The sequence below is a fragment of the Gymnoscopelus braueri genome, assembly GCF_963280865.1.
Source record: "Gymnoscopelus braueri genome assembly, chromosome: 9".
In the NCBI taxonomy this organism is placed as follows: Eukaryota; Metazoa; Chordata; class Actinopteri; order Myctophiformes; family Myctophidae; genus Gymnoscopelus; species Gymnoscopelus braueri.
Window position 1 is genome coordinate 19,459,051 of NC_137610.1, and position 24,590 is coordinate 19,483,640.

Genomic DNA, 24,590 nt, shown 5'->3' on the forward strand with positions numbered 1-24,590 from the left:
TTGGTGTTATGACGAGGCCATGGCAGGGGGTATGCATACTTTGCATAGCCCTGAAACATGACTGTCATATCATAACAGTCATGGATGAACTTCAACCTGGTGTTTGCACTTTCTCCCTTTTTGACCCTTATATCTACATAAACTTTCAGATTTCAAATATAAAGTGCTTACCCCATGGCTACGGATGTTACAATTATGTACGGGCACTCAGAAGTACCTGTATCTTCCGTATTTTTCAATAAAAAGCATTTTAATCCGATTGGTGGCCATTTTCTCATAGAGTTATGATGTATCAGAGTGCAATACACCTCCCAACCGATAGGGTCGCGTAATTGAAAGCATGAAGAAAACACGGAGAAATGTGCCACCGATTGGATTAAAATGCTTTTTATTGAATTATACGGAAAATACGGGTACATCTAAGAAACCGTACTTAATTGTAACATCTGTGGCCACGGGGTAAGCACTTCATATTTGAAATCTGAACGTTCATGTTGATGTTGTACGGACCAAAAAGGGAGACAGTGCAAACACCAGCTTGAAGTTCATCCATGACTGTCATGATATGACAGTCAGATTTCAGGGCTGCGTTGCTTCTTGAAACGCCGCGCTGCAAACCGCACACATTTATGCAAATTAATGCAAACATAACCACAGTATTAGAGAGGGCCGACAGTGACAGTTACTTTTACTCTCGTCGGTCATTTGTGTCATTGTAAATCATCATGTAGGCCAGTGGTTCTCAAACTTTTACATTTCTAGGACCCCTCTTCACTCTGACAGTATACAAATGGAACCAAATGGACCCGTTGATTCCATTTGTATACTGTCAGAGTTACAGACTTATAGGCCTACGGGTCAATTTAGAACCCCCCAAGGAGTCCCAGGACCCTACTTTGAGAACTACTGATAGGCTATAGTACGAGTTTCATGATGTGCAGCTGAGCTGCTAATGTTGCAGGCAGCAGTTATTGTTAATAAGAAAAAAACTGACAAACTATCAGATGTGGATAGATTGTCAAAATCTTATTAAATGAATCTATGTGACATTTACTGAATTAATCATGTTATAAAACGTTGCTGCCTGTAAAGTTGTACATTGCAGTTTAGTGTGGGTACATTGCAGTTTAATTTGGGTTAATCATACTGATAACATCTGTCTCACAACATAAGAAACCTATTCTGCCAGAAAGAAACCAGCTGCCTTCATTGTTCCCTAGGCCTAGCCCCAGGGGGAAGGTCACTGATAAGGGAGGTCACAGATTAGGCTAATTGTACCCCATCCCATTTTACATGTTTAAAACTGCAGGTTGACCTATTGTCAGCAGTTTGCTATTGACTATTAATTGGCACAGAAGAAAAAACTTTTCACACTATCCACAAACAGTACATAAACTATGTCGGCGACGGCGAATAATGACCAGCTGCCATGGACATATCCTTTGATAGTATAATTCACACTATAGTCAGTAGCACAATAGGCTGTTTAATTGCGGCTAAAGAACTGTTGTGGCCTGCACACAAGGTGGAATTTCTCAAGGGTTCAACATGTTATGCACTCTGGCCTCAAGACCTGCTGAACAGGCATGTAAAGTTAGTCTCACCCTGTGGAATGAGACTCAGCTCCACCCACCTTCTGTCCTTCAGTCTCTCTTTCCTCCTTTTCTGCCCTGAAATGTGTTTTTAGACAGACACTAAATAATAGATTAGTCACCCTTACTTCCTTTATTTTCAACCTGCGTGATGTTTGGCACAGGTGATGCAGCATCCTCGTATCCAGTCAGTGCAATATTTACAACCAGTTGAAATTTTACTCAAAATGTCCCATCAACTATGAGTGCTAGGGGGCCCATTCCAATTCAAATACAACCAGTTGATTGGGGTCATACATCAGTACATTTTAGAATGCTAAGTGGGCAGTAGAGCCTGGGGGTTCAGAGCTCTGCTGTTGTTGCAAAGGCAATAGGCATGAAGTTGTCAGTGATTCAGTAACGGATGTAGTTTGACAGGACTGCAGAGAGCTTTATCAAGAACTGAGGTGAACCAGACCTACTCCAAGACCAAAAGAGAGTGGGTATCACTATCTATACTATATCTAAAGCAAATATCATGCTGGCAGCTAGCTTAACCACAGGCTCTTGAAGCACAGTATAACCTCGGTACTATGTCCCAGTTTGCTCAGGGCGGCAGGGCCGTATTAAATCTGTATGAATTGGAGAAATCTTTATGATTTAATGGTATAGATACACCTTCATGTGAAAACGCACCACATTCCTTATCCCCATCTATAAAAGTTTGCAACTTTATCTTGCATTCACTGGTCATACTCGTATGTGTGGATTACATTGCTGTTCTATTCTCTAAATGTTTGATGAATGTGTGATCTATGAGGAGACCACTGTACATTAAGCCATTAGATTATGTAGTTCTTCCAATGTGCCATCGACTGGTTGCATGATGAAATTACTGTCATCCGTCAGACTAACACATTGCATTGTCTCTTCTTCATTGTCACAGTCTGAGGTCTTTTCCCTTCTCCAAGAAATTGAGCTTTAATTAGCTTCTGGTCTATATCCCACCATGCAGCTGTAGCTGTTGGTTCATGTGTAACTAAAAAAACGAACCAAATCATTAACCTGCCCTTGTTTTCGGTGACTGTTAAAGCCCTGACATTTTAATCGAGCAGGAGAGTTATTTATTTATGAACTAAAGGTACTCATCCAGAGAGCCTTCCTGTTTAGGTATTTAACACATGATTTAACTTCCTATTGGGCTCTATTGTTTCTCATTTAGATGGGACTTTTGATACAGAGTCTGAGGAAATGGTGATACACAGCAGCCAGTGGGTTGGGACTGATCAAGTGACGTAACACAAGTAGGAAATGGCTCGGCTCACTTTCAACAAGACTGCCAGCTTTGTATGAATTGGAGGAATTGTGCATTGCACAGTATTCTTCCCTAGTGGACTGAATGAATAGATACGACTGTTGTAGCTCAAGTTAACTTTGGATGTCTGTCTGTCTCTTAGTTCATAGTCAAATACAGTACATTAATTTTGACTATTTTGCATCTCAAAGCACCTAGCACATCCTGTAACTATGACATTGTATCTCAATCAATTCAGCTACTGACAGTACGGAGCCTACAAAACTATTTTTCTTTTTAAATATCAGGTATCAAAAGCGCATGACTATCTGTTTATTTCATGTCATGTTATACTTGCCCAAAGGTCATGTTCAGGTGCCCTAAAAATAGAATTAAAAAAAAGTTGCACTGTATGTCATAGAAATGCTATTTCCCCCCAGCTTCCCCGCATCCTCCTGACAGCTGCAACCCACGCCTTCCACAGCCCTGGCTAGGCAACCCATCCTTGTGGTGAACAGAGATAGGCTATGCACTCTGTGGAATGCGCTTTTCTAGTTGTATTTGAATACCTGGAGCACAACGTGAATAGAGTCAGGCAATGGTCTTAATAGCTGACCGCAAGAATAAGGGGGAGGAAAACATAGCTACAGCACCATTTAAATTGATCAAACAAAGGGGTTATTTTCACTCACCCAAACATGTGTGTAATGTATGTATGTAATATCAGTGGTGTCTGGAGAAGTGGGTATACTTAAACTTTCCTCAAGGTGTCCCTTGCAGCAAAGGAACAGCACCCTGTGTACAAAATGATCTTTTTCTTCTTACTTACTGAAGGAATGTACCGTTGTGAATGACCAACCAAGCAGAGAGCCAATTCAGAAGAGGATTTCAGGCTTCATGTGTCAGTGTATTAGACATCAGTCATCTATGACATATCTGTGACGTTTACTTTGACTTATATTTGCAAGTTTTCATTCCCATCCAACTGACATTCTCTTCCTTTACAAAATCTAAATATTTAAAAAAATATATAAAACATATTTAACTTTTATTTACAGGAAATAAATACCCACACTTTCTTTTCACATGTAAAAAGAAAATGTGGGTATTTATTTATTTCCTTGGCCTAACTGGCAGTGTGCACAACATATTTGGCCACTCACTCACTCACACACGCAGACTCAAAAAGCCATTTGTAGATGGTTTTGCTTCCTACAGAGCCATGCACTAACAAGTGGTTTTGTATTTCTTTACATAATATACCAAGACACACTCAGACTAGCAGATGTTGCAGTTGCAGACATGCTTTTGCATAGTTTGTGGGTTCCTGGCTGCATGGCAGATACAGTATATGCACACTACTATGTTTACAAACTGAGCTTAATAATTGTGATGAAGTGCCATGTTTTCACGTGTGGCATATTGCTAACAGCAGAAAATAAAACCTAGAGTGATAATTTAACTCTTAAAGAGTACAAATTAAACACATAATAAACAAGAAAATACTGGATGGCATGCTCGATGACAGCCGCAGACGTCTTATCAAACACACACAGAAGCCACATGTTTTCCTGTGGAGACATAAGGCTGCTGCTGCCCAAGCCCAGTGTGCCTAATGTCCACACCAATGATCCCCAATGCAACGCGTTGCAACTTGCAAACACTTGCAACAGAATCCCCTGCAATTTCTTATCTGCAACATATTGCACCAGTTTTTCATTGCATTGCAAATCATTGGTGTGGACTGGTCTTAAAGGTCTGTGGGAGCTTGTTCTCCTTCACTTGTTCTCTCAGTGCCTAATTCTGCTCATCATCAAACACCAGTCCTGATATACATGTCTTCTATGCCTTTGCTTGTTCTAATCTCTATATTAGCCACGCTACCCCAGCTTTCACCTTGATTTAACAAGCTGTTTTGTTTAAATGAACCAGCAGGCAGATCAGACCACCTTCTGCTGGGCTGGCAAACAGATCTGAAGTGAGGGTTTTATCAGATTAGCTTGAACCAGGATGCTACAGAGACTAGATAATAATAATTATTATTATTATGACATGAAATGCAGCTTAAAGTGCTTTACAGAGCAAGAATACAATTACAGAAAAAGTACAACTAATTTAACAATAAAGCAAAACGATAGAGATGCTTGTAGAGAGAATGAACATCTTATTCGTATTACACTTATTTGTTGGTCCACCAAAGAGAAAGATGGGATTTGCATAAATGCTTTGTTTAATTTTTAAGTGCTGATTACGGTACACTTATCTGCATTTCTCGACAGTATTAGGAATAACACATTTACACAACAGTTCTTGCCATTCACGTCGTTACTGTAAATGAAGTGTTTATTAATCAGGGTGTGAGTGGCTGTGTCTCCACTGGGTGGGCTCGGCGGGCAGGGCTCATGACTCCCTCTCATCTGTAGCATGTGCAATGAAAATGTAAATGAAATATTTTTGAGTTTTGTTCATGAAAAAAGAATGGAGGGAACCCTCTTTGAGATCAAAACATCATTACTTAGATTATCAGAAAATGTAGTAAAGTTGAGTCGTCCCGGTACCATGCAGGGTACCGGGACGACTGATCATGTTCTCCTTGTGAGCCGTGAGGTTCAAAGTTAACTTTGAATACAACTCCAATCTTGTCTTGCATGTCTCTCCCCTCTATCTGCCTTCCTGTCTCTCTACACTCTCTTATCTTAATGAAGCATGTACAGTAACTTATTTTGGTACTCTTCTCTCTATAGGCTTGTTGATGACCGGTGTGTGGTACAGCCTGATTCCGGGGACCTGGCCAACCCACCCAAAAAGTTCAGAGGTGAGGTTATATACTTTGTCGCATGCAATGCTTGCTTGAAAATCAGTATTTTTTTATTATCAACTCCACGGTGCCACAAATGTTAATTAGGCAACACTGGTATGGTTCCACGCACACTCATTTGGGGAATCCCGGGGGTTGACCAGTGTTTAGTGTTCAGTGATTTATCCACTGGTTTGGAATGTTTTTAATGTGTCTAACCAGCTTCTCCACATCACTGAGAATAAGCAAACCTAATGTGTCTTATCTTTCCAGACTGCCTCTTCAAGGTGTGTCCCATGAATAGGTACTCAGCCCAGAAGCAGTTCTGGAAAGCAAAACAGGGCAAACAAGGAAATAACAACACACAGGGAGAGCTGTTCAAGAAGTTACAGGTCTGTCTTGTAGCTGATGATATTACACCGCTGCTACTTGTCATGCAGTTCTTAAATTCATACCAGTGTCTCCCAATGTTTTTAATGTATCACCCAGCATGCAGCAGAACTGGAGCAGAAGCAGAATGAGTCGGAGAACAAGAAGCTCCTGGGAGAGGTTGTCAAATACAGTAAAATCATCCAGGTATAACCGGCAGTTCTCTAGCTTTTCTTGCCTCCAGAGCATTGCTCATGTTTTCATATGTTCACCAAGGTCGCAGTGCTGTCCTTCAGTGCCTGAGTTTGGTGTACGACTTTACAGACTGAATGAATAACACACACAGCACAATAAAGACCTTGTATTTGTGTTATTTTTACATTTTCATGTGTGGTTACATTGCTATGTATCCCCTGGTTGTATATGTAACACATTTACAACAATTTAGCAGACTCTCTTATCCAGAGCAACTTACAAAGTGCAAGGTTGTTTTGCCATGGCCACTGCCAAACAAAAACAACAGCACTAGTGGTCAAGGAATTTGAGGGTAAGGAGAACAAGGATATACTATAAAGTAATCAGGATAACAAGTAAGCAACAGATGAACACAAAGATAGATAGTAAGTGCCAGACAGTGTAGACTAGAGAGATGGTATCCAGGCTGGGATAGGTTGTAGAATATCTTAAAGGAATGTACTTGCCACTGCTAAAGTGTGTCACACACCTTTAGTACATAAGGAATTGGATAATCTTAATTAGTCTAATTATCAATATAGATACATTTTAAATAAATCTCAAACACCTGGGGACAATAACTAATCATAACCATAGACTATTCTTTTAGCTGAACATGTACCGGTAGTCATTCTTGCTGGTGTTGAAATGGCCCTAATGCTCTGTTTCAGCTCCTACACATAAAGAGCAACAAGTACCTGACTGTGAACAAGCGTCTTCCTGCCTTGCTGGAGAAGAATGCAATGCGGGTGTTTCTGGACCAGGATGGGAACGAGGGATCCTGGTTCTACATTCAGCCCTTCTGGAAGCTCCGTAGTGAAGGAGATAATGTAAGTGTCCCAATTGCAATTTAAATTCAAGCATTTAGCAGACTCTTTTACCTAGAGCGACTTGCAAGATCCGAGTAATATAACCTAGTCAACAAATGACAGGGTAAATAGTCACATGAATGGAGGGCAAAAAAAACTATTAGCTCAAGTCACTTTGTGCAACATTTTTCTTTGTGTACCTCATATACCTGTATTATGTTTAGCATTTGGGTTCTATGCCACATTTTGGTTCAATAGAATTTACATTTAATGTTTTTCCTGCTCAATAACAATTATGGTTTTGTCCTTCCCCCTCTTACTTTAGCATCCTTTGGTTGAAGGTATTACTCTTGATTGTGCATGTTTGTGTGTTTTTTTTTTTTTACATTAAACACTGAAAATTGTTTGAAAAGCATGGTTGCACCAGCATTTTCCAGTGCATGTACTGTAGTCTGTTAAGTAAAGTAAGTAGTCTGTTAAGATTAACTTTAAAAGTATTAAGTCAGTTAAGACTTTAATAATGTAAGTCAGTACATTTGGATATAAATCTTTATGATAGTAATTCCTGTTAGTTAAAGGTTTTTGTTAGATTAGAGCAGTGCTGTAACTGCATTGGACACCTTTAAAGAGGCAGTGCCACAATATTGGTACTACTCACCTATGGAGTCGATATTACCCCTCTAGACCACCCGGTGTGTTAAAATGTGCGACGATGCCTTCCCTGTGTATTTTCGAGGATTGACGAACAAGTCAGGAGCGCACGGATATGTGTATAGTCAGTTGTACCAAATTCAGAACAGTGGCGGTTCGGTTGTGCTCAGCAGGGACAAGTATCTTCCTCACGGACATATGGGTAGCGAGAGTAACCTAGTGTAATGCTTTGGTGAGACTACAAGCCATCTCCAGCTTAAACTTCCAAGTTCATTGTCACTATCACAAGTTTATAGGTGTAAAAGAGTGGGTGAAATGTTACCTAAAAGCTCCCACAAATTATAGTTACAAAAAACATGATCATAAGATGAAGTAGCAACAGATATGAAATATGTATGACGTGGGTGGTCCTTCTAAGGTCCCAACCTGGCATTCTCGACAAACTGCGTCCACATGCAGAAAAACTGATGATTAACTCTTACGGTAGCTGTATACTACACCAAACAATCAAAGTCAGTATGGTTCGGGAAGGCTTCCTGACCAGAAAAAAATTCTGAGAGACAAATTGCATTTCATACTGCTGTGTTCTGGAAGCCAGACCCCGCCCACCACGGCTAGCGCTGTTGGTGGCGAGCGACTCAAGTAGTATACAGTGCACTACATCCAGCAATGCTGGAATCGATGGTGAAAATAATACCTAGATATCATGACCGCGACGCGCTGTGGGGAAAAGGTTTTGCCCTTTTCTAGTGATAGATTGTGTTTATGACTGGTCACTAGAGAGAGATTTCAGAGGTTTTTGTACCTCCTGGAAGTTGACTTGTGTCTCTTCCAAACTATCCAAACTATCGCTGACAGAATGAACTTGAAGCTGGGCTGAATTAATGAGGAAACAATGCGGATCATCTGACCAACATCTGACCAATCACAGTAGCCGAACTAATTCAGATAATTCACAGCTTCTCAGAGGCCAAATTTAGTTCTGATCCCGCCCACCCGAACCTCTGAATGACGTCATATTGTAGTTTTGGACCAGCCAAACTGAACCGAATGTTGGTTGTTCTGGTGAAGTATGCGATTTTGAAAAACATTGAGAAACCTACCCAATTATCATTATTCTGAGGTAATATGACTGTGGCACTGTCACTGTAAAGACATTTCAGTGTGTTTGTGTGTGGTTGATGTGTAATGTTATAGGAGATGTACAGTATTAGTTATTTAATTTACACAGGCTGCACTGGAGAGAATGAATTTAGCAAAGGGCAATTCAAGTGACTGTAAGATAAGATTGTTCATCACTACATTATTCTCTGTTGCATTCTTGCTGATACACATTCTTTGAATGAACTTTTTTGCTGTAAACACCTCAAGCACTTACGTGAGCATACAATCAATCCCAACCTACTGCTGTTTGCACTTATCACACCCACCCACCCATTTAGTTTTTTTCCGCAAATGAAGGTACTGTATGTATGCTGAATTCCTTCATTTCCTTGCATGGTTATACTCTGGCTTTCTGACTTTCTGTTTTTGAAGAGTCTTGCCTCTTCAGCTACTCTCACACCATGTCTGAGCCTGCATCTCCTCCGAGAGTATAACTGTTTGCATTTCTCTGCCTTCTAGGTGGTGGTTGGAGACAAGGTGGTCCTGATGCCAGGGAGCGCAGGGCAGCCTCTTCACGCCAGTAATATTGAGCTTCTCGACAACCCAGGCTGCAAGGAGGTGGGGCTCCCTAGCTCATTAGTGCCTTTCATCTTATGTTGAATTCATTGGGGGAAAAAACACTTTGCATGACTTAAGTACTTGTCGTCATAACCGTATTGTATCTTCCATCTGTGGTTGTTGCTGTAGGTCAATGCTGTCAACTGCAACACCAGCTGGAAGGTCAACTTATTCATGAAGCATAGTGACTACCGAGAAGATGTACTCAAGGGGGTATGTGGACATACAGAGTGTTTAAATGGTTTTCAGCGAGGATTTGTTTTTATTAAGCAGAAGATTGTGCATGTTGTGGCATATTTGAAGCCAAATGGCTTACCAAGCAGCAGTATACATTAATGCATGTCCACTACCAGGGAGATGTGGTGAGGTTGTTTCATGCAGAGCAGGAGAAGTTCCTTACCTGTGATGAGAACAAGAAGCAGCAGCATGTATTCCTCAGGACCACCCTGCGGCAGTCTGCTACATCTGCCACCAGCTCCAAAGCACTCTGGGAGATCGAGGTACAACACCTACATCTATATACATAAAGCTAGGAATCTCTGCGTGCATGTGTGTCTGTTTCTCTTTTATGCCCATATATGGAGATCCCCAACTCTCCAAAGCTGATTGGTTGAAACACTTGCCCATATATTGCTATCCCCGAACTCTCCCAAGTTGGTGCGTCATATATGACTAGAGGATATGTAATAGATGACTGACATCACAGGCTGGCCACTGATGTTATTTCTGTTGAGCAATGCATCACGGCCAAACTATCAATTGAAAAATGTAAACACATGGGTTGAAAGGCTTGTGGACAAAGAGCTAAATTGAATATTGAGTCTCCCAAGTCTAATTAAAATGTTTTTTTGTTTTATACCCCAGGTTGTACACTATGATCCCTGTAGAGGCGGTGCTGGCCAATGGAACAGTCTGTTTCGATTTAAACACCTCGCTACGGGGAACTACCTGGCTGCTGAGGTATTTATTATCATGTAATATCAATATAATGATATATAATCATTTGATAACTCCTTGACCTCTGTCATACTATTTCGTATTTCTCTGTGGGCCGTAACTCCATTTGTGACGCAATACATTTTGTGCAAGAGGATCATTGGAATATTGTGGATTAACTGTGCTCTATCTTTTGTGCTACCTACAGCACTCAGTTTGGATGTTTATAACTGGTGGTTGAATGTGGGAGACTCATTAACTTTATTGTCACATCACAAGCTTACAGTAAAAATAAGCCAGAAATGCTTATTGTGCAGGTAGAGATACATTTGCAGATGGAATGGCTTTTGATCCATAGGTATCGCTTTCCTGGCCATGGCTGCAATAGTGGCATGAACAGATTGTGGCTGGGGTGGTGACTGAGTGTCCTTGATGATTCGCTCAGCTTTGGCTACACACTGCTTCTTGTACATTTCCTGGAGGGAGGGAAGCTCACTTTGGACAATGCGCTAGGCCGTTAGCACCACCCTCTGTAGTGCTTTGCAGTTGAGGGCGGTGCAGCTGCCATACCAGGCGGTGATGCGTCTCATCAGGATGATCTCGATGGTGCTGCTGTTGTAGACCGTCCTGAGGATGCGGGGCTTCACCTCCTGGCGTCGTCTTGTCAGAAAGTCCAGTATCCAGTTGCCAGCTGACATGACCAGATATATCTGTTCTAGTAGAGACCACTTATCATTTGTAGCAATCTGGGCACCGATGGACAAGTGGTTAAGGCGCATACCATATATAGGCTCTGACGCAGTCTGACGGCGAGTCCCAGGTTCGATTCCCGAGCCCGGCGGACAATTGTTTTATATTTTGTAGCAATCAGAGCAAACCGGCTCACTGACCCCTTCATTTTCCTGTAGGCTAACGCTGATTTCCAATCTGACCACTTCATTCACCTGTAGGCCAACCAACTTCTTTTGTGTATCATCATCAGATTTCCAGCTTATTGTCATGCAACTGAGATTTCAAATCATTGACCACTTCATTCTCCTGTAGGCTAACCCTGATTTCAAGTCACTGACCACTTCATTCTCCTGTAGGCTAACCCTGACTTCAAATCCCTTACCTCTTCATTCTCTTGTAGGCTAACCATGATTTCAAATCACTGACTACTTCATTCACCTGTAGGCTAACCATGATTTAAAATCACTGACCACTTCATTCTCCTGTAGGCTAACCCTGACTTCAAAGATGACAGTGTGGAATCTAAAGGAGAGGTGAGTCAGTGTAACAAACTAATTGTATTTCTGACTCTTACTTACCTGTACCTCTGTGTTTCACTCTTACTGCTGTTTCTGCTATGACACCCTGTGGAGGTTTGTCTTAATCTTGTCTTTCACTCAGTGGTGTGTTCTATTTTTTTTGGGAGGGTATACCATAATTATTCCCTCCACGCACGTGTACATATATACGTGCACGCGTGGTCCCCAAAAATAGGCTTATAATACATGCATCCACACAGACTGGGTACAATTACAATATGAAGTACTGATTTTCTACTGTTTCTAATGTTAATCACCCTGTAACTCAACCACTTTGAGTAGTTAATGTGTGAACTACTTCGAAACTGCCATGGTCAGCGTCGGCGGTCATTATCACCTCAATAGCCACACATAAGCCTTCCACATGCCCCCAGCCTCTCCTCCTGCGTATCAGATACGCTACCTCGGATGGTTATTAGACATTATACGATTATTATTTTTAAATTCTGAGACGGTGTACTACGTATGTAGCATATTAGGTAGAACACACCACTGCTTTCACATAATCAATACACAGCAGCTGCGCCTGTAGACATAGACATGTTCTTGTGATATATCTGGTGTCTAATATTCAATCTACTAACATCTGCTGCTCTGGGAAATAAAATATTTAGTTTTCGCGAAATGGGAGGTAACTTAACTGGCTTGTTCTTTCTAGATTGAGGGGGAGAAAGTGTTGGAGTTGAAAGGGTTTCTGTGCAGTTGTACTCTTGTCTGAGTTCAGCTCTGGGTCCCTTTCTCTCTGCCTCGGCTATGGTTATGCAATCCCACCAGTTCTCTGACGCATACACACACACACACACACACACACACACACACACACACACACACACACACACACACATACACACATACACACATACACAAGCACACTCACAGACAGTTCTACAACTAAAGTCTTTCAACTCCCGAGTCTCAATCCAGACATTTCTCACAGCTCCTAGCTACCTTCCACCACATTTGTATTCTGCCTCTGCAACAGACACACGCAAACTCCTCTCAACGTGCGCGCACACAATGCTGTATCACAGACACACAGAGGGCCCCTTACATAACGTGTGTGTGTGTGTGTGTGTGTGTGTGTGTGTGTGTGTGTGTGTGTGTGTGTGTGTGTGTGTGTGTGTGTGTGTGTGTGTGTGTGTGTGTGTGTGTGTGTGTGTGTGTGTGTGTGTGTGTGTGTGTGTGTGTTTGGGGGGGGGGGCTAGCATAAGGGGAGGAAGGGGAGGTAGACAGACATGCTGTCTGCTCGGCTGTGCTAAGCTGGTGGGGTGAGTCACAAGACAAGAAGAAGAGAGGAGAGTGGGAAGAGAGAGGGAGAAGATAGTGGGAAGAGAGAGATACAGACTGACAGACAGATACTGTAGAGAGCCTCATATCTCATCTACATACAGTAGGTTAAATCAACCTATGTATTGCAGAGTCTAAAATGACCAGTCAGGACAGTCGAGGTGTCTCTGTAGATTTCCATCTAAAATGTATTCCCTCCATGTGAGTGGAGGAAGATTCTGGGCCAACATCTTTCTTACTTTTTAACAGTATGGCTCACATTCGAATTATTTTATTTGGTGGGTAGAAACACGGTGACATCTGCAGCCAAAACCGATGCAAAGCATGGAAAATGCAAGCCTGAAGACATTTGTGATGTACCTGCTAATATAGAAGCGTAGACTGATGATGTGATTTATCAAGTCTGTAAAATTCTACAATGTATTGATTGATTGAATTCTTTATTAACAGTTTGCAAATAGTACAGTGGTACTATTATACGGTGATGCTAAAAGGATAACACAAAAAGCCGTAAGGGCTTGTTTCCATTGTGGTCCTGTATTCCTCATCTGTAAAAACAACAACTGTGTGTGTGTGTGTGTGTGTGTGTGTGTGTGTGTGTGTGTATGTCCTGTGTGTCCTGTGTGTGTGTGTGTGTGTCCTGTGTTCCAAATGTGTGTATGTACATTACATTATTTGCTATGCATGTGTTGGTGCTGCAGAATGAGACGGACACTGGCCTCTCCAAGAGGAAACGTCAAGCAGCAGAGAAGATCGCTTTCACCTTGGTGTCTGTCCCCCATGGTAATGACATCGCCTCTCTGTTTGAGCTCGATGCCACCACTCTGCAGAGAGCTGACTGCTTGGTCCCCAGGTCAGTCAGTCAGTCACAACTTCTGGAAGATTTAGTGTCAAGGAATTGGGTTTAGAGATGAGACATTTCCAGATCTTGAATCTTGAAACGTAGTGCATATGACTGCAGTAACATGTTGCACTGTAAACCCAAATCTGCTCTAAGCAATGTGTGTTGTGTTGTAAGTAATATGTGGCATGCTTTCTCAGAAACTCCTACGTGAGGCTGAGGCACTTGTGCACAAACACTTGGGTGACCAGCACCAACTTTCCCATTGACATAGAAGAGGAGCGACCTGTCATGCTCAAGGTGAATGGACACACATATACATTTCAGATAAGATGGATTGATATGAATGTGACTAAATGTATTTTATTTTTGGTATTCATCACAGATTGGCACCTGCCCGACTAAAGAGGACAAAGAGGCATTTGCTATCGTATCCGTGCCCCTGTCTGAGGTCAGGGACTTGGACTTTGCTAACGACGCCAGCAAGGTCCTAGAGTCTACTGTGCGAAAGCTACAATATGGAAACATTGCTCAGAATGAGAGGAGGTGCGGTACAGTGGGTAGATGTCAATGTTTTTGTGAACAAAAGCATGATACAAAACAGAAGTCTGATTTCTTTGCCCCCTTCATATTTTGTCAGGTTTGTGACCAAGCTCCTGGAAGACCTGGTTTTCTTTGTGTGTGCAGTAACGAACAACGGCCAAGATGTTCTATCTGTGGTCATCTCCAGACCCAACAGAGAGAGGCAGAAACTCATGAGAGAGCAGGACATCCTTGCCCAGGTCAGTACACCGTTGGTATACTGTATAAGTATATGCACACATCACCACCACCAAATTGCTGCCGGTCCACAGAGCAGACACACACACACACACACACACACACACACACACACACACACACACACACACACACACACACACACACACACACACACACACACACACACACACACACACACACACACACACACACACACACACACACACACACACACACACACACACACACACACACCTTTTGCATACACAAAGGCATACATACAGGTTACTGCATATGCTGTCAAAGGGAGGGTTAACCATGCCTTCTTCCCTATCCAACCAATCAAATGACCTGTACCCCATGCCTTATGATGATCCCTGACCTGTAAACTCTACTGGTGTGTATAGTACAGTACATGTGTCAATCATGAACTTACACATCAATGAATATTTCTGGTTTCTGCATGTGTGTACGGGGCACTTTGGTTTCTTATTTCCCTCTGTGGGCCTGCTGTTTGGTTACAGATCTTTGGCATCCTGGAGGCCCCATTCACAGACCAGGGGGAGGGTCCTATGCTCAAGCTAGAGGACCTGGGGGACCAGCGCTATGCTCACTTCAAGTACATGCTGAGGCTCTGCTACAGGGTGCTACGACATTCCCAACAGGACTACCGTAAAAACCAGGCATGTACAAGTTTCACTATGCCTGACCACCCCTCACACTGACTGTTGAGCTGCAGTGAACCGTATGATTGGCCAATGGATACATTATCTTACTCGGCTATTGTTCACAATTGTATCTAATACAAAAAAAATCCATATCTATTAATACAATCGGCTAGTGGTTCGACTTCCTGTTTCTCTTCAAAGGGGCAGAGTTTGGGTGTTATCGTTTCCGTCTTATTCTTTGTGTTATTCTTTGTCTGTGTTATTATTTGTCTCTGCTATGTTGTAGCTATGTTCTAGCAGACCACCTGTCCAATTTCCTACACATTTAGCCTAAAATCGATCATGCCTGTAGCCTTTGGTTCGTGTACTTTTAATTGTTCAGTATACATTTGTATTCGGTTTTTAAGGCTGACGTCATTTTGTAGTCCGACGTCACTTCCGGGTCCAAAAGGCACCAGCGCCGTCCACTCTTCATTGTAAACATCAGAACTCGTTAATCTTTTTACAATAACCTCCTTTTTCAGAAATGAACCATTGAGGGTTAAAAAGGGTCTTAATGCTAATATCATAGACAGTAAAAAAGTAGGCTAATATATATATTTATATTTATCTATTATTATTATTATTAACATTATAATATTCTTTTTTTATATTTATTTACATATATATATTTATATATAGCTATATATAAAATAACGATTTCCTCTTCTCTTGGTCGTTGCCAGGAAAGCGGTAGAATGACACTCTAGTCGTTATTTTAGTCTCAGATCTGTTAAAACAGTGAGGGACACAGCACTGCACATATTGGCAAAATACACACTTGGACCCGGAAGTTGTCCTGACGGGGCGCAACGTCACGGCTTAACAACATAATTAGTTTTTTGGACCAAATTTTGCCTCCGTAGCGAACCACTCTATCCTTCTTCATGTAGCCACACTGGATGCCTTATGGCACTTTGCTGCCTCCCACAGGTCGGGAGTATAACACAGTTTGTATTATCTTCTCAGTGCAAATTATTTACACTGGCAACATTCCCTGTAACGTGTGCGCGTCAAATCTATCTAGCGCAGATAGATTTGTGCCTTTAGTTGTCACCTGTTTAACTCTGTCTGCCTGCCCCTGTGGTCTGCCCGCACCGGAAGACCTACCGCTAAGTCATTAGAAACACACACACACACACAGCACACGCTTTGACGTTTGCATCGCATATGGAAAGTGACTGGAAAAGAGGGTACAGGATTTCATCAGCGTATTTTCTTACTTAAAGGATCTACACCATGAATTTAAAAAAAAAAAAAAATATTTAATATCATATTGTTTATGTCCCTCAAATGTTTTTCAAAAGGTTTGAGCCTAAATCAAGCCTCAGATATACTCATTCCAACTAACTTCTCTCTGGCTTATAAAGCACTTTCACCTGCAATACCACATTGTCCTGTTTAGCACGGGCACTATTGAGCCAGTTTGTATGCATGTTATCTCCTGGTTCTGTGTGGAAAAAGTTTAAAAAAAGAAAAAATATATATATATATTATAATTTTTTTGGTTGGAACTGAAAAACGGGAGGTATTGCACCCTGACGTGACGTCACGTCAGGGTGCAAATCAGTTGGCCTGTTTTGAGACCAATTTACAGACAGAAAACCCCAGATTTGCTGTGAAAGCCTGAGTGTTCAAACTGGGGTATTTTTGGGGATAGAAGAGAGGTAGGGGAGACCAAAAACACACAAAAAAGAAGAAAAAGTTAAAATTCATGGTTTAATAACTAATAACTGTTTAATAACTGTGTGTGTGTGTGTGTGTGTGTGTGTGTGTGTGTGTGTGTGTGTGAAAAGGGCTTTATTTTGTAATAAAAGTATATAGCCTATATTGTAGGCTACTAGATGTGAGGCCTGCGTAGCGGCCCGAACCTGACCTGGTCAACGGGTCAACGGGTGTATGAACAATGCTAATTAACTTGGGTTTTGCTTAGCTGATGATCAATCTAGACCAGAAAAGTGTTCTTTTTTTTATGGTTTCTGATTTGGACTGGCTAGGGAAAATGTAGGTGGTGGTGAAGGTCAATGAATTTAAAGGCAAATTTGACTCGAAGCACCCGCAAGGGGTGAAATAACAGCCTTTCTATACAAAGAGCCTCATTGCAAAACAAGTCAAATTCACAAACACTAGCGCTCATAGCCAAATGAAGTTATTATAAAGGTTATTAGCGTCTTCAGAGAGTGTGTGGGAAATGAAGTGTATTTATAAGGGGTGTCACCCGTAGACTTTCCAGTGATCATGTCAGCAGTGATTGTAGCCAGGCGAAGGCATCATCATGCCACGCGTGTTTGTGTGCGTATATTCTGACCCTCAGATTTACATTGGTGTTAATCTACATTTACTCATTTATTCGTTTTTTGTGTGTGTGCCTGTGTCCTCCCAACACTGAAACCTGTCGTAGTATTCGTTTACAACACACAAAACATGATGGTTAACATTCTTAGGCTACTGGTATCAGGTCTAGGACTTAACAGGAATGTGTATGCTATATATTTTATTTGCAATTCACACTTTGTCAGGTGTGTACAGGAGCGTTCAGCCTGTAGTAGGGGTGTGCCAATATCGCGATACGTTTTCGTGACGATATGTATCGTTTTGGGGGAAAAAAAAGAAATATATATATATATATATATATATATATATATATTTTTTTTTTTACAATAATAATAATCAGGCATGCAAACAGCCCCGAGGTGAAAAGGGTGACAACATCGGGTCAGGTGTCACACTATTGCCCTATTTGGATTCAAAACGGCTATTGTAGCTGAAAAGCTACAAGTTTGCATAATGCAAAAACAGAATTATTTGTTTGCATTTGCTTTTTTCTCCCCCATATATTTTCATAATAAAAAAGTCCGTATCGTATCGTATCGAAATCGTATCGAAGTTGTGAGCCCAATATCGTATCGTATCGTTTCGTGAAATTAGTGTATCGGCACACCCCTAGCCTGTAGTGTCCAAGCATCCGATAGCCTCTCAGCGAGCGAGTGGTCTATGGATGTGCACATGGTGGGGTTATAATCATAACCTTATGTCCAAATTAAATCCATAATTTTGTGGGAGGTGGCCACGTTTAGCCTTGAAAGTGCTGAGACACGTGCACAATTACGAAAGGCGCACAAATGTCGGTATGTAATTATAAGTAATATGTAATATCGGTGTTCAGGTGGGCAGAAATCTGCAGAAATGCTACATTGTACTGGATAGTACAGGCCCACTTCAAGCATTGTCTTGTAACAACAATGTTGTTAGTTGAGTCTGGCTCTAATAAACCAGCTCCACAAATGCATGGGTGACTGTGACATTTAAAGAATTTGTGTGTACAACACGTACAACACACAAATAACTTGTGTGTTGCACCATTTAGGCACCATTATTTAGGCTATACCTTTCCACATGGATATTTGAAATCAGATGTAAAACAAGGTCAAATTGCACTCAGCATACTGTACCTTAAGCCTGGGCAGATGGCAGATGCAAGTGACGTGCAATTCATGGTGCTATCAGCGGCCGCAATCCCTGAATTTGCCTCTTAGAATTAAATTAGCACTCAGGAGATTACTGTGTAGTTGTTCCTACGACTATTGGTTTTGCAAACTTTTGCAGTTAAAATCTGTACTGTTCATAACCACATGCCATCATTTTTGCTTCACAGGAGTATATAGCCAAAAAGTTCTCCATCATGCAGAAACAGATTGGCTATGAGATCCTTGCTGAGGACACCATCACAGCCTTGCTGCACAACAACCGCAAGCTCTTGGAGAAACACATCACCGCCAAGGAGATAGAGACCTTTGTCAACCTGCTCAGACGGAACAGAGAGCCCAGGTCAGACACCAAAGCCTCTTGAATATGTGATGGCCCGGGTGGAAAGATTTGATATATATATATATGAATGCAGGATGTTAAAAAATGACGATACGATATAAAGATATATTTTTTATATATCCTATCTTCTATTTAATTTGTCGTCTAAATTCATATCATGGATTTATATGCATTCATATGATAAATAAAATATAGTGAACATGAAGTAATTGTACGTGCAGGCTTTTATACTGTACTACAATATGCAATGTGAAACATGCATAAACAAACACACCAACACACAATCCTTTGCGTGTTCTGATGCTGATGGTAATGCATGAAGACTTGGTGATGGATTCATTTAATGTGGTGAATCTACCATCTCAGATTCCTGGACTACCTCTCCGATCTCTGTGTGTCTAATAAGACGGCCATCCCAGTCACCCAGGAGCTCATCTGTAAATTCATGCTCAATCCCATCAATGCAGACATCCTTATTCAGACCAGGTGAGTCATACACTACTAGTCCATACCCGGGGATGTGTGCACCCAAACCACGTGCAGACTTGGGACCACAACCGTGACTACAGATCTCATAACCTGTGGGAAAGAAATGCAAATAAACAGTTACCATAGATTACAAATCTTCTCCAGAGTAATCCCCAACACGGAGAACACACTGGCCCTGGAGACATCCATACTGCACGAGGAGTTGGAGGAGGAGGAGGTTTGGCTCTACTGGATTGACAGCCACAAGGAGCCTCATGGCAAATCCATCCGCCACCTGGCCCAGGATGCCAAGGGAAACCACAAAATGGATGTTGACATCATTACCTACTACAGGTGTGTGTGTGTGTGTGTGTGTGTGTGTGTGTGTGTGTGTGTGTGTGTGTGTGTGTGTGTGTGTGTGTGTGTGTGTGTGTGTGTGTGTGTGTGTGTGTGTGTGTGTGTGTGTGTGTGTGTGTGTGTGTGTGTGTGTGTGTGTGTGTGTGTGTGTGTGTGTGTGTGTGTGTGTGTGTGTGTGTGTGTGTGTGTGTGTGTGGAGGGATTCTATGATTGATTGATTGAATATTTTATTAGACAGAAATGTAAAAACAGCACGAGTACAGTCAAACACTTTGTCTAAAAGGATAACACCTTGTGGTCTTGTTTCCATTGGGGTCCTAGGTATTCAATTCATCAACATGTAAAATAGCACCAATCATTCAATATCATCACAAATATAAAACACGTACAGAGTAGAAAAAATCACACCCTGTGTGAAGTGGGCGGTGTCTTGCTAGCTAATCACAATACTGAATGGAGTCAACCAATCATGTACAAAAGATAAATACATTTATTGAAACACTCTTTATGATGGACGAAACCATAACTTTAAAAAAACATATTTATGTTTTTTTAAAGTTATGGTTTCTTATATAGGGCTATGCACATGTGTCATGTGACACTGGCCAATCACAGTCCTGAATAGATTGTGATTGGCCAATCACAGCGCAGGATAATTGTACAAATTTCCAAACCTCACTTATAGGGGCGGTTTCACTGCCCAAGATAATTGTACAAATTTCCAAACCTCACTTATAGGGGCGGTTTCACCGCCCAAAAAATGGGGGTAAAGAAAGGGGGTCGCCTGTCTAAGGGATAACTACCTCCCCCTTTGGCCTCCTGAAAGGTGAAATTTCAGGGCTGTTTTAAAGGAAGCCAGTGATCGACATTGTTTGAGGGATGGGGTCAGGGCATTCCACACCTGGGTGGCAGTGCTGTAGAAGGAGAATGTTTGTTCTATGGGTGGGTGGTACCAGATCGTTGTTTACGCTCCCTCTAGTATTGTGGTTGTGGGTGTCGCTAACGTTTTTGGAGGTATTTAGTCAGATACGTGGGTATTGAGGGCGTTGAGAGCAAAGTCGCATTGACTATTTTGAATAGCCAATCCCATTTTGTGTTGTTTAACCCTGTCTTCTACCCTGAGCCATCCGAGGCTAGCAAAATGTATGGGGAAAAAGGTGGGTCATGGGCCCCAGGCCTATGAGTTCCTGTGTCTTAACTGCAACAGTACCCTGTAAAATCTACTGCACACATAAAGTCCTCAGTATTCATTTCACTCAAATTTACAAAAAGATTGCATGGCTTTGTGGCTGCTAAAATAAAAGAAAGAAACCATGTATAAATATCAAAGCACCCGCAAAGGGCGAAATGCACCCTTCGCTGCGGGTAACCTAGAAAGCTGTGGGGGAACAACCTGCACACGACTTCTCAACATACGTGCATACCTAGATTCACCAGTATCAGTATGAAAGTGATAAGGTCATGAGGGTGCTCAGGTGGGCTGGCCCAAATCGCACTCAGCTTCCAAAATGAATGGGTCTGTTTGCACTATCATTATATTATCATATGATTAGCAAAATTTTTTGCGAGTGATGCGCAATTCATGGTGCTATCAGCAGCCGCAGTCCATTCTTTATGCATTTGCCCCAGAGCGTGTAAACATAGTTGAATGGTTAGGGCTCATACAGTACCACATGGGCAGTAATGACTGACAGTGAGTCTACGGTTCCATTCTAGGCTGGCCTGATCCTTTTCTGCATGTCATGCCCTTGCTCTCTCCTGCCTCTAGTCTACACTGTACCTGTCAAAAAAGGCTGAACCCCCCCCCCCCCCCCCGCCAAAGAATGAGAGAAAGAGTCTAAAAAGGGTATATACTGTATATAATACTGTAGCTATTTTTACATCATGGCACTGCAGGATTCTAGCCATCTCGGTCGGTCTATAGGTCTGGCTGTGTGTGCAGAGCTAATGTTGTAAATCGCTGGATAGATCAACGCCACATTTATTGTGCACATAGCCAGTAGGCTACAGAAGTTTTATACCTTTTCAAATATTTAGCTTTAATTTTATAATGGAAGTCGATGGGGCTCTGATTTGCACCTTGACTTGCCCAATGTTATCAAATTTAAATAAATGTAAAAGTTCACTCCTCCTCTCACCCTTGGTGGTGTTGTGCTGTGCTGTGCTGTAGGTACCAGTTGAACCTGTTTGCTAAGATGTGTCTGGACCGTCAGTACCTGGCCATCAACCAGGTGTCCACGCAGCTGCCCGTAGACCTGATCCTGCGGTGCATGTTTGACGACTGCCTGCCCTACAACCTGCGGGCGTCCTTCTGTCGCCTCATGCTGCACATGCATGTGGACCGCGACCCACAGGAGGCTGTGGTGCCCGTACGCTACGCGCGCCTCTGGACGGAAATCCCCTCCAAGATCACCATCCACGAGTGAGTCTTTCCATTACCATGTGTATGATTTATGGTGTATTCATCTGCTGCTCACTGTTGGTGCATGTCTTCCTAATTTGGGTCAAGCCCCTCATGGCTGTATGCGTCCGCAGGTACGAGTACGAGTTCACCGACACCTCAAGAGAGGAGAAGAAGAGGAAGTTTGCCCCCACCATGGAGTTTGTTGAGGAATACCTCAAGGACGTGGTCAGCCAGCCCTTTCCATTTGGGGACAAAGAGAAGAATGAACTGACTCTAGAGGTAAAGTACTTGAACCTCATCTATTGAACCTCCAAAAGGAGTAAGTCACCTTTATCCACAATTCACTGTGGATAAAGAAGACTTACTGGCAGTTGTTATTGGATTGTGTATATTTTTGGAATGCTTTGTGTAATCTTTAACTACTTTCCTTGATATTTCCCTTGCAGGTGGTGAATCTGGCTCGTAACCTGGTCTACTTTGGCTTCTATAGCTTCAGTGAGCTGCTTCGTCTCACACAAAGACTGCTGGCCATCCTGGATATTGTCCAGCACCCTCTCACCTACATGAACAAGCTCAACAAGAGCCCAGAGGCTGGTCAGTACCATTATTAACTAAAGGAATACATTTATGACAGTTGAATAAAGTGCTATTCAAATGTCTGCGTTTGTATTATGTTATCTATTTATAAATGCTGATTTGTGAACCTTGAAGGAATAGCCCATCCTAAAATTAAAATTCAGTCATTATACTCATGCAAAAAACACAGCACAACTTATCATGGCAACCTTCAACAAACAACTAAGGTCAAAGGTAAAAACTGTGAGAAATTACCATAAAATCCAGTTATCATGTATGAAGTCTTCTGAAGCCAAACAATCACACTGTGAGGACAAAAGACCTGTATTTACAAAAGTTTTGGTGCCAGGTCTACTCCACATGAATGTGAAATGTGAACATGACATTTACAGGGCGAGGTCTGGGTGTGAGCATATGTGCTCAATTTTCCAAAACAGATGGCTGTAGTTTTGGAGTCATTTGATGGTCATTCCTTTCTGTTCTTTTTAATTCTAAAGAACTGGTCACCTTTTGACTTAGTTGCTTTGGACAAGACTGCTGTGAAAGTTGTGCTATCAACCTCCCTGTTGTTTGGACAAATAAACTTTCAAGTGGCATAAGGGTCAGTATATAATGACAGAAACTTCATGTTTGCGTGAACCATTCCTTTAGGTCATATTGATAACATATTGATGTAGATTAATAATGAAAAATAAGAGAATACATCCACAGAGCTTTTAGAAATGTGCTGAATAAGTATTACTCTCCCGAAATAAATGTATTATTATTAACACATCCACCGCCAGAGGTTAATCTCATAATGTACTCACCAGTGCCAAGGTGTTTTTGTTGTTTTTTTGTTTTTTTCATGTCGCCATAGATCTTGTTAAAATCCTTAAGATTGAGCCGTGAACGGTCTGTTTACATCCGCGAGATCTCCCTGTATCTCCCAGTGAAGACCGCATGTCAAACGGACTTCCATGACTGTAGTTAGAGCGGATTACGTTAAACAGTGAAATGCGAGGAGAAAAAACTACAGGAAGAGAATTGAGTTTCAGTTTCGTCTGTAGAATGGGAGCGGGCGTGATCGTCGAAACCGGATCCCAAATAATTCTATTTCCTGTCATCAAACCGGAAACGGAAGTGGATCAAAAAAATTCCGAAAGTGCACCCGGACCGCGCATGCGCGAAAAGACCGCAGCCCGTAGGACTACGGGCTCGGCGCTTAACCGTTGGATTTAACGGCCCGTAGAACTACGGGCCCGGCGGTAAAGGTGTTAATAATTAAAATATTTTTGTTGAGTCCAAAATTGTTTTGTCTTATGTAAGCTGTAACCATTATCCATATGTTGCTTCCATTTTCATTAAGTAAGGTAATTATTTCCCTAAAGATATGCCTGGAGGCAGGCACCGCGTTACAATGGTCCAAATTGCATGAGTGATCAAATGTATACGACCAAACCTGTCCTTTACAGGCAACAATGTGCTGCGTACAATCCACGGCGTTGGGGAGATGATGACCCAGATGGTGATGAGTAGAGGTCTCCCACACAACATGCCAGACACACCTCCTTCTCTACGCCATGGGAAAGGCCATTTCATGCCAGACAATGAGGATGTCATGGTGATGGACACCAAGCTGAAGATAATAGAGATTCTACAAGTAAGCACCACTGTCCTCAATGTGT

At 41.9% G+C, this 24,590-nt stretch overlaps 1 protein-coding gene across 1 annotated transcript in view; it reads left to right on the forward strand.

Moving 5' to 3' along the window:
- The window catches only part of LOC308092621 (inositol 1,4,5-trisphosphate-gated calcium channel ITPR2-like), a 46,865-nt gene that overhangs the window by 536 nt on the left and 21,739 nt on the right, over nucleotides 1-24,590 (forward strand). Inside the window, exons 2-22 of the mRNA XM_080438630.1 lie at nucleotides 5,610-5,680; nucleotides 5,936-6,054; nucleotides 6,152-6,238; nucleotides 6,937-7,095; nucleotides 9,349-9,447; nucleotides 9,577-9,660; nucleotides 9,801-9,947; nucleotides 10,312-10,407; nucleotides 11,604-11,648; nucleotides 13,682-13,833; nucleotides 14,022-14,121; nucleotides 14,207-14,367; nucleotides 14,462-14,603; nucleotides 15,108-15,266; nucleotides 18,946-19,118; nucleotides 19,485-19,604; nucleotides 19,752-19,940; nucleotides 22,114-22,365; nucleotides 22,479-22,626; nucleotides 22,794-22,941; nucleotides 24,378-24,565. Of these exons, the coding sequence (XP_080294756.1) occupies nucleotides 5,610-5,680; nucleotides 5,936-6,054; nucleotides 6,152-6,238; nucleotides 6,937-7,095; nucleotides 9,349-9,447; nucleotides 9,577-9,660; nucleotides 9,801-9,947; nucleotides 10,312-10,407; nucleotides 11,604-11,648; nucleotides 13,682-13,833; nucleotides 14,022-14,121; nucleotides 14,207-14,367; nucleotides 14,462-14,603; nucleotides 15,108-15,266; nucleotides 18,946-19,118; nucleotides 19,485-19,604; nucleotides 19,752-19,940; nucleotides 22,114-22,365; nucleotides 22,479-22,626; nucleotides 22,794-22,941; nucleotides 24,378-24,565 (2,839 nt within the window). The remainder of the gene's footprint in view (nucleotides 1-5,609; nucleotides 5,681-5,935; nucleotides 6,055-6,151; nucleotides 6,239-6,936; nucleotides 7,096-9,348; nucleotides 9,448-9,576; nucleotides 9,661-9,800; nucleotides 9,948-10,311; nucleotides 10,408-11,603; nucleotides 11,649-13,681; nucleotides 13,834-14,021; nucleotides 14,122-14,206; nucleotides 14,368-14,461; nucleotides 14,604-15,107; nucleotides 15,267-18,945; nucleotides 19,119-19,484; nucleotides 19,605-19,751; nucleotides 19,941-22,113; nucleotides 22,366-22,478; nucleotides 22,627-22,793; nucleotides 22,942-24,377; nucleotides 24,566-24,590) is intronic.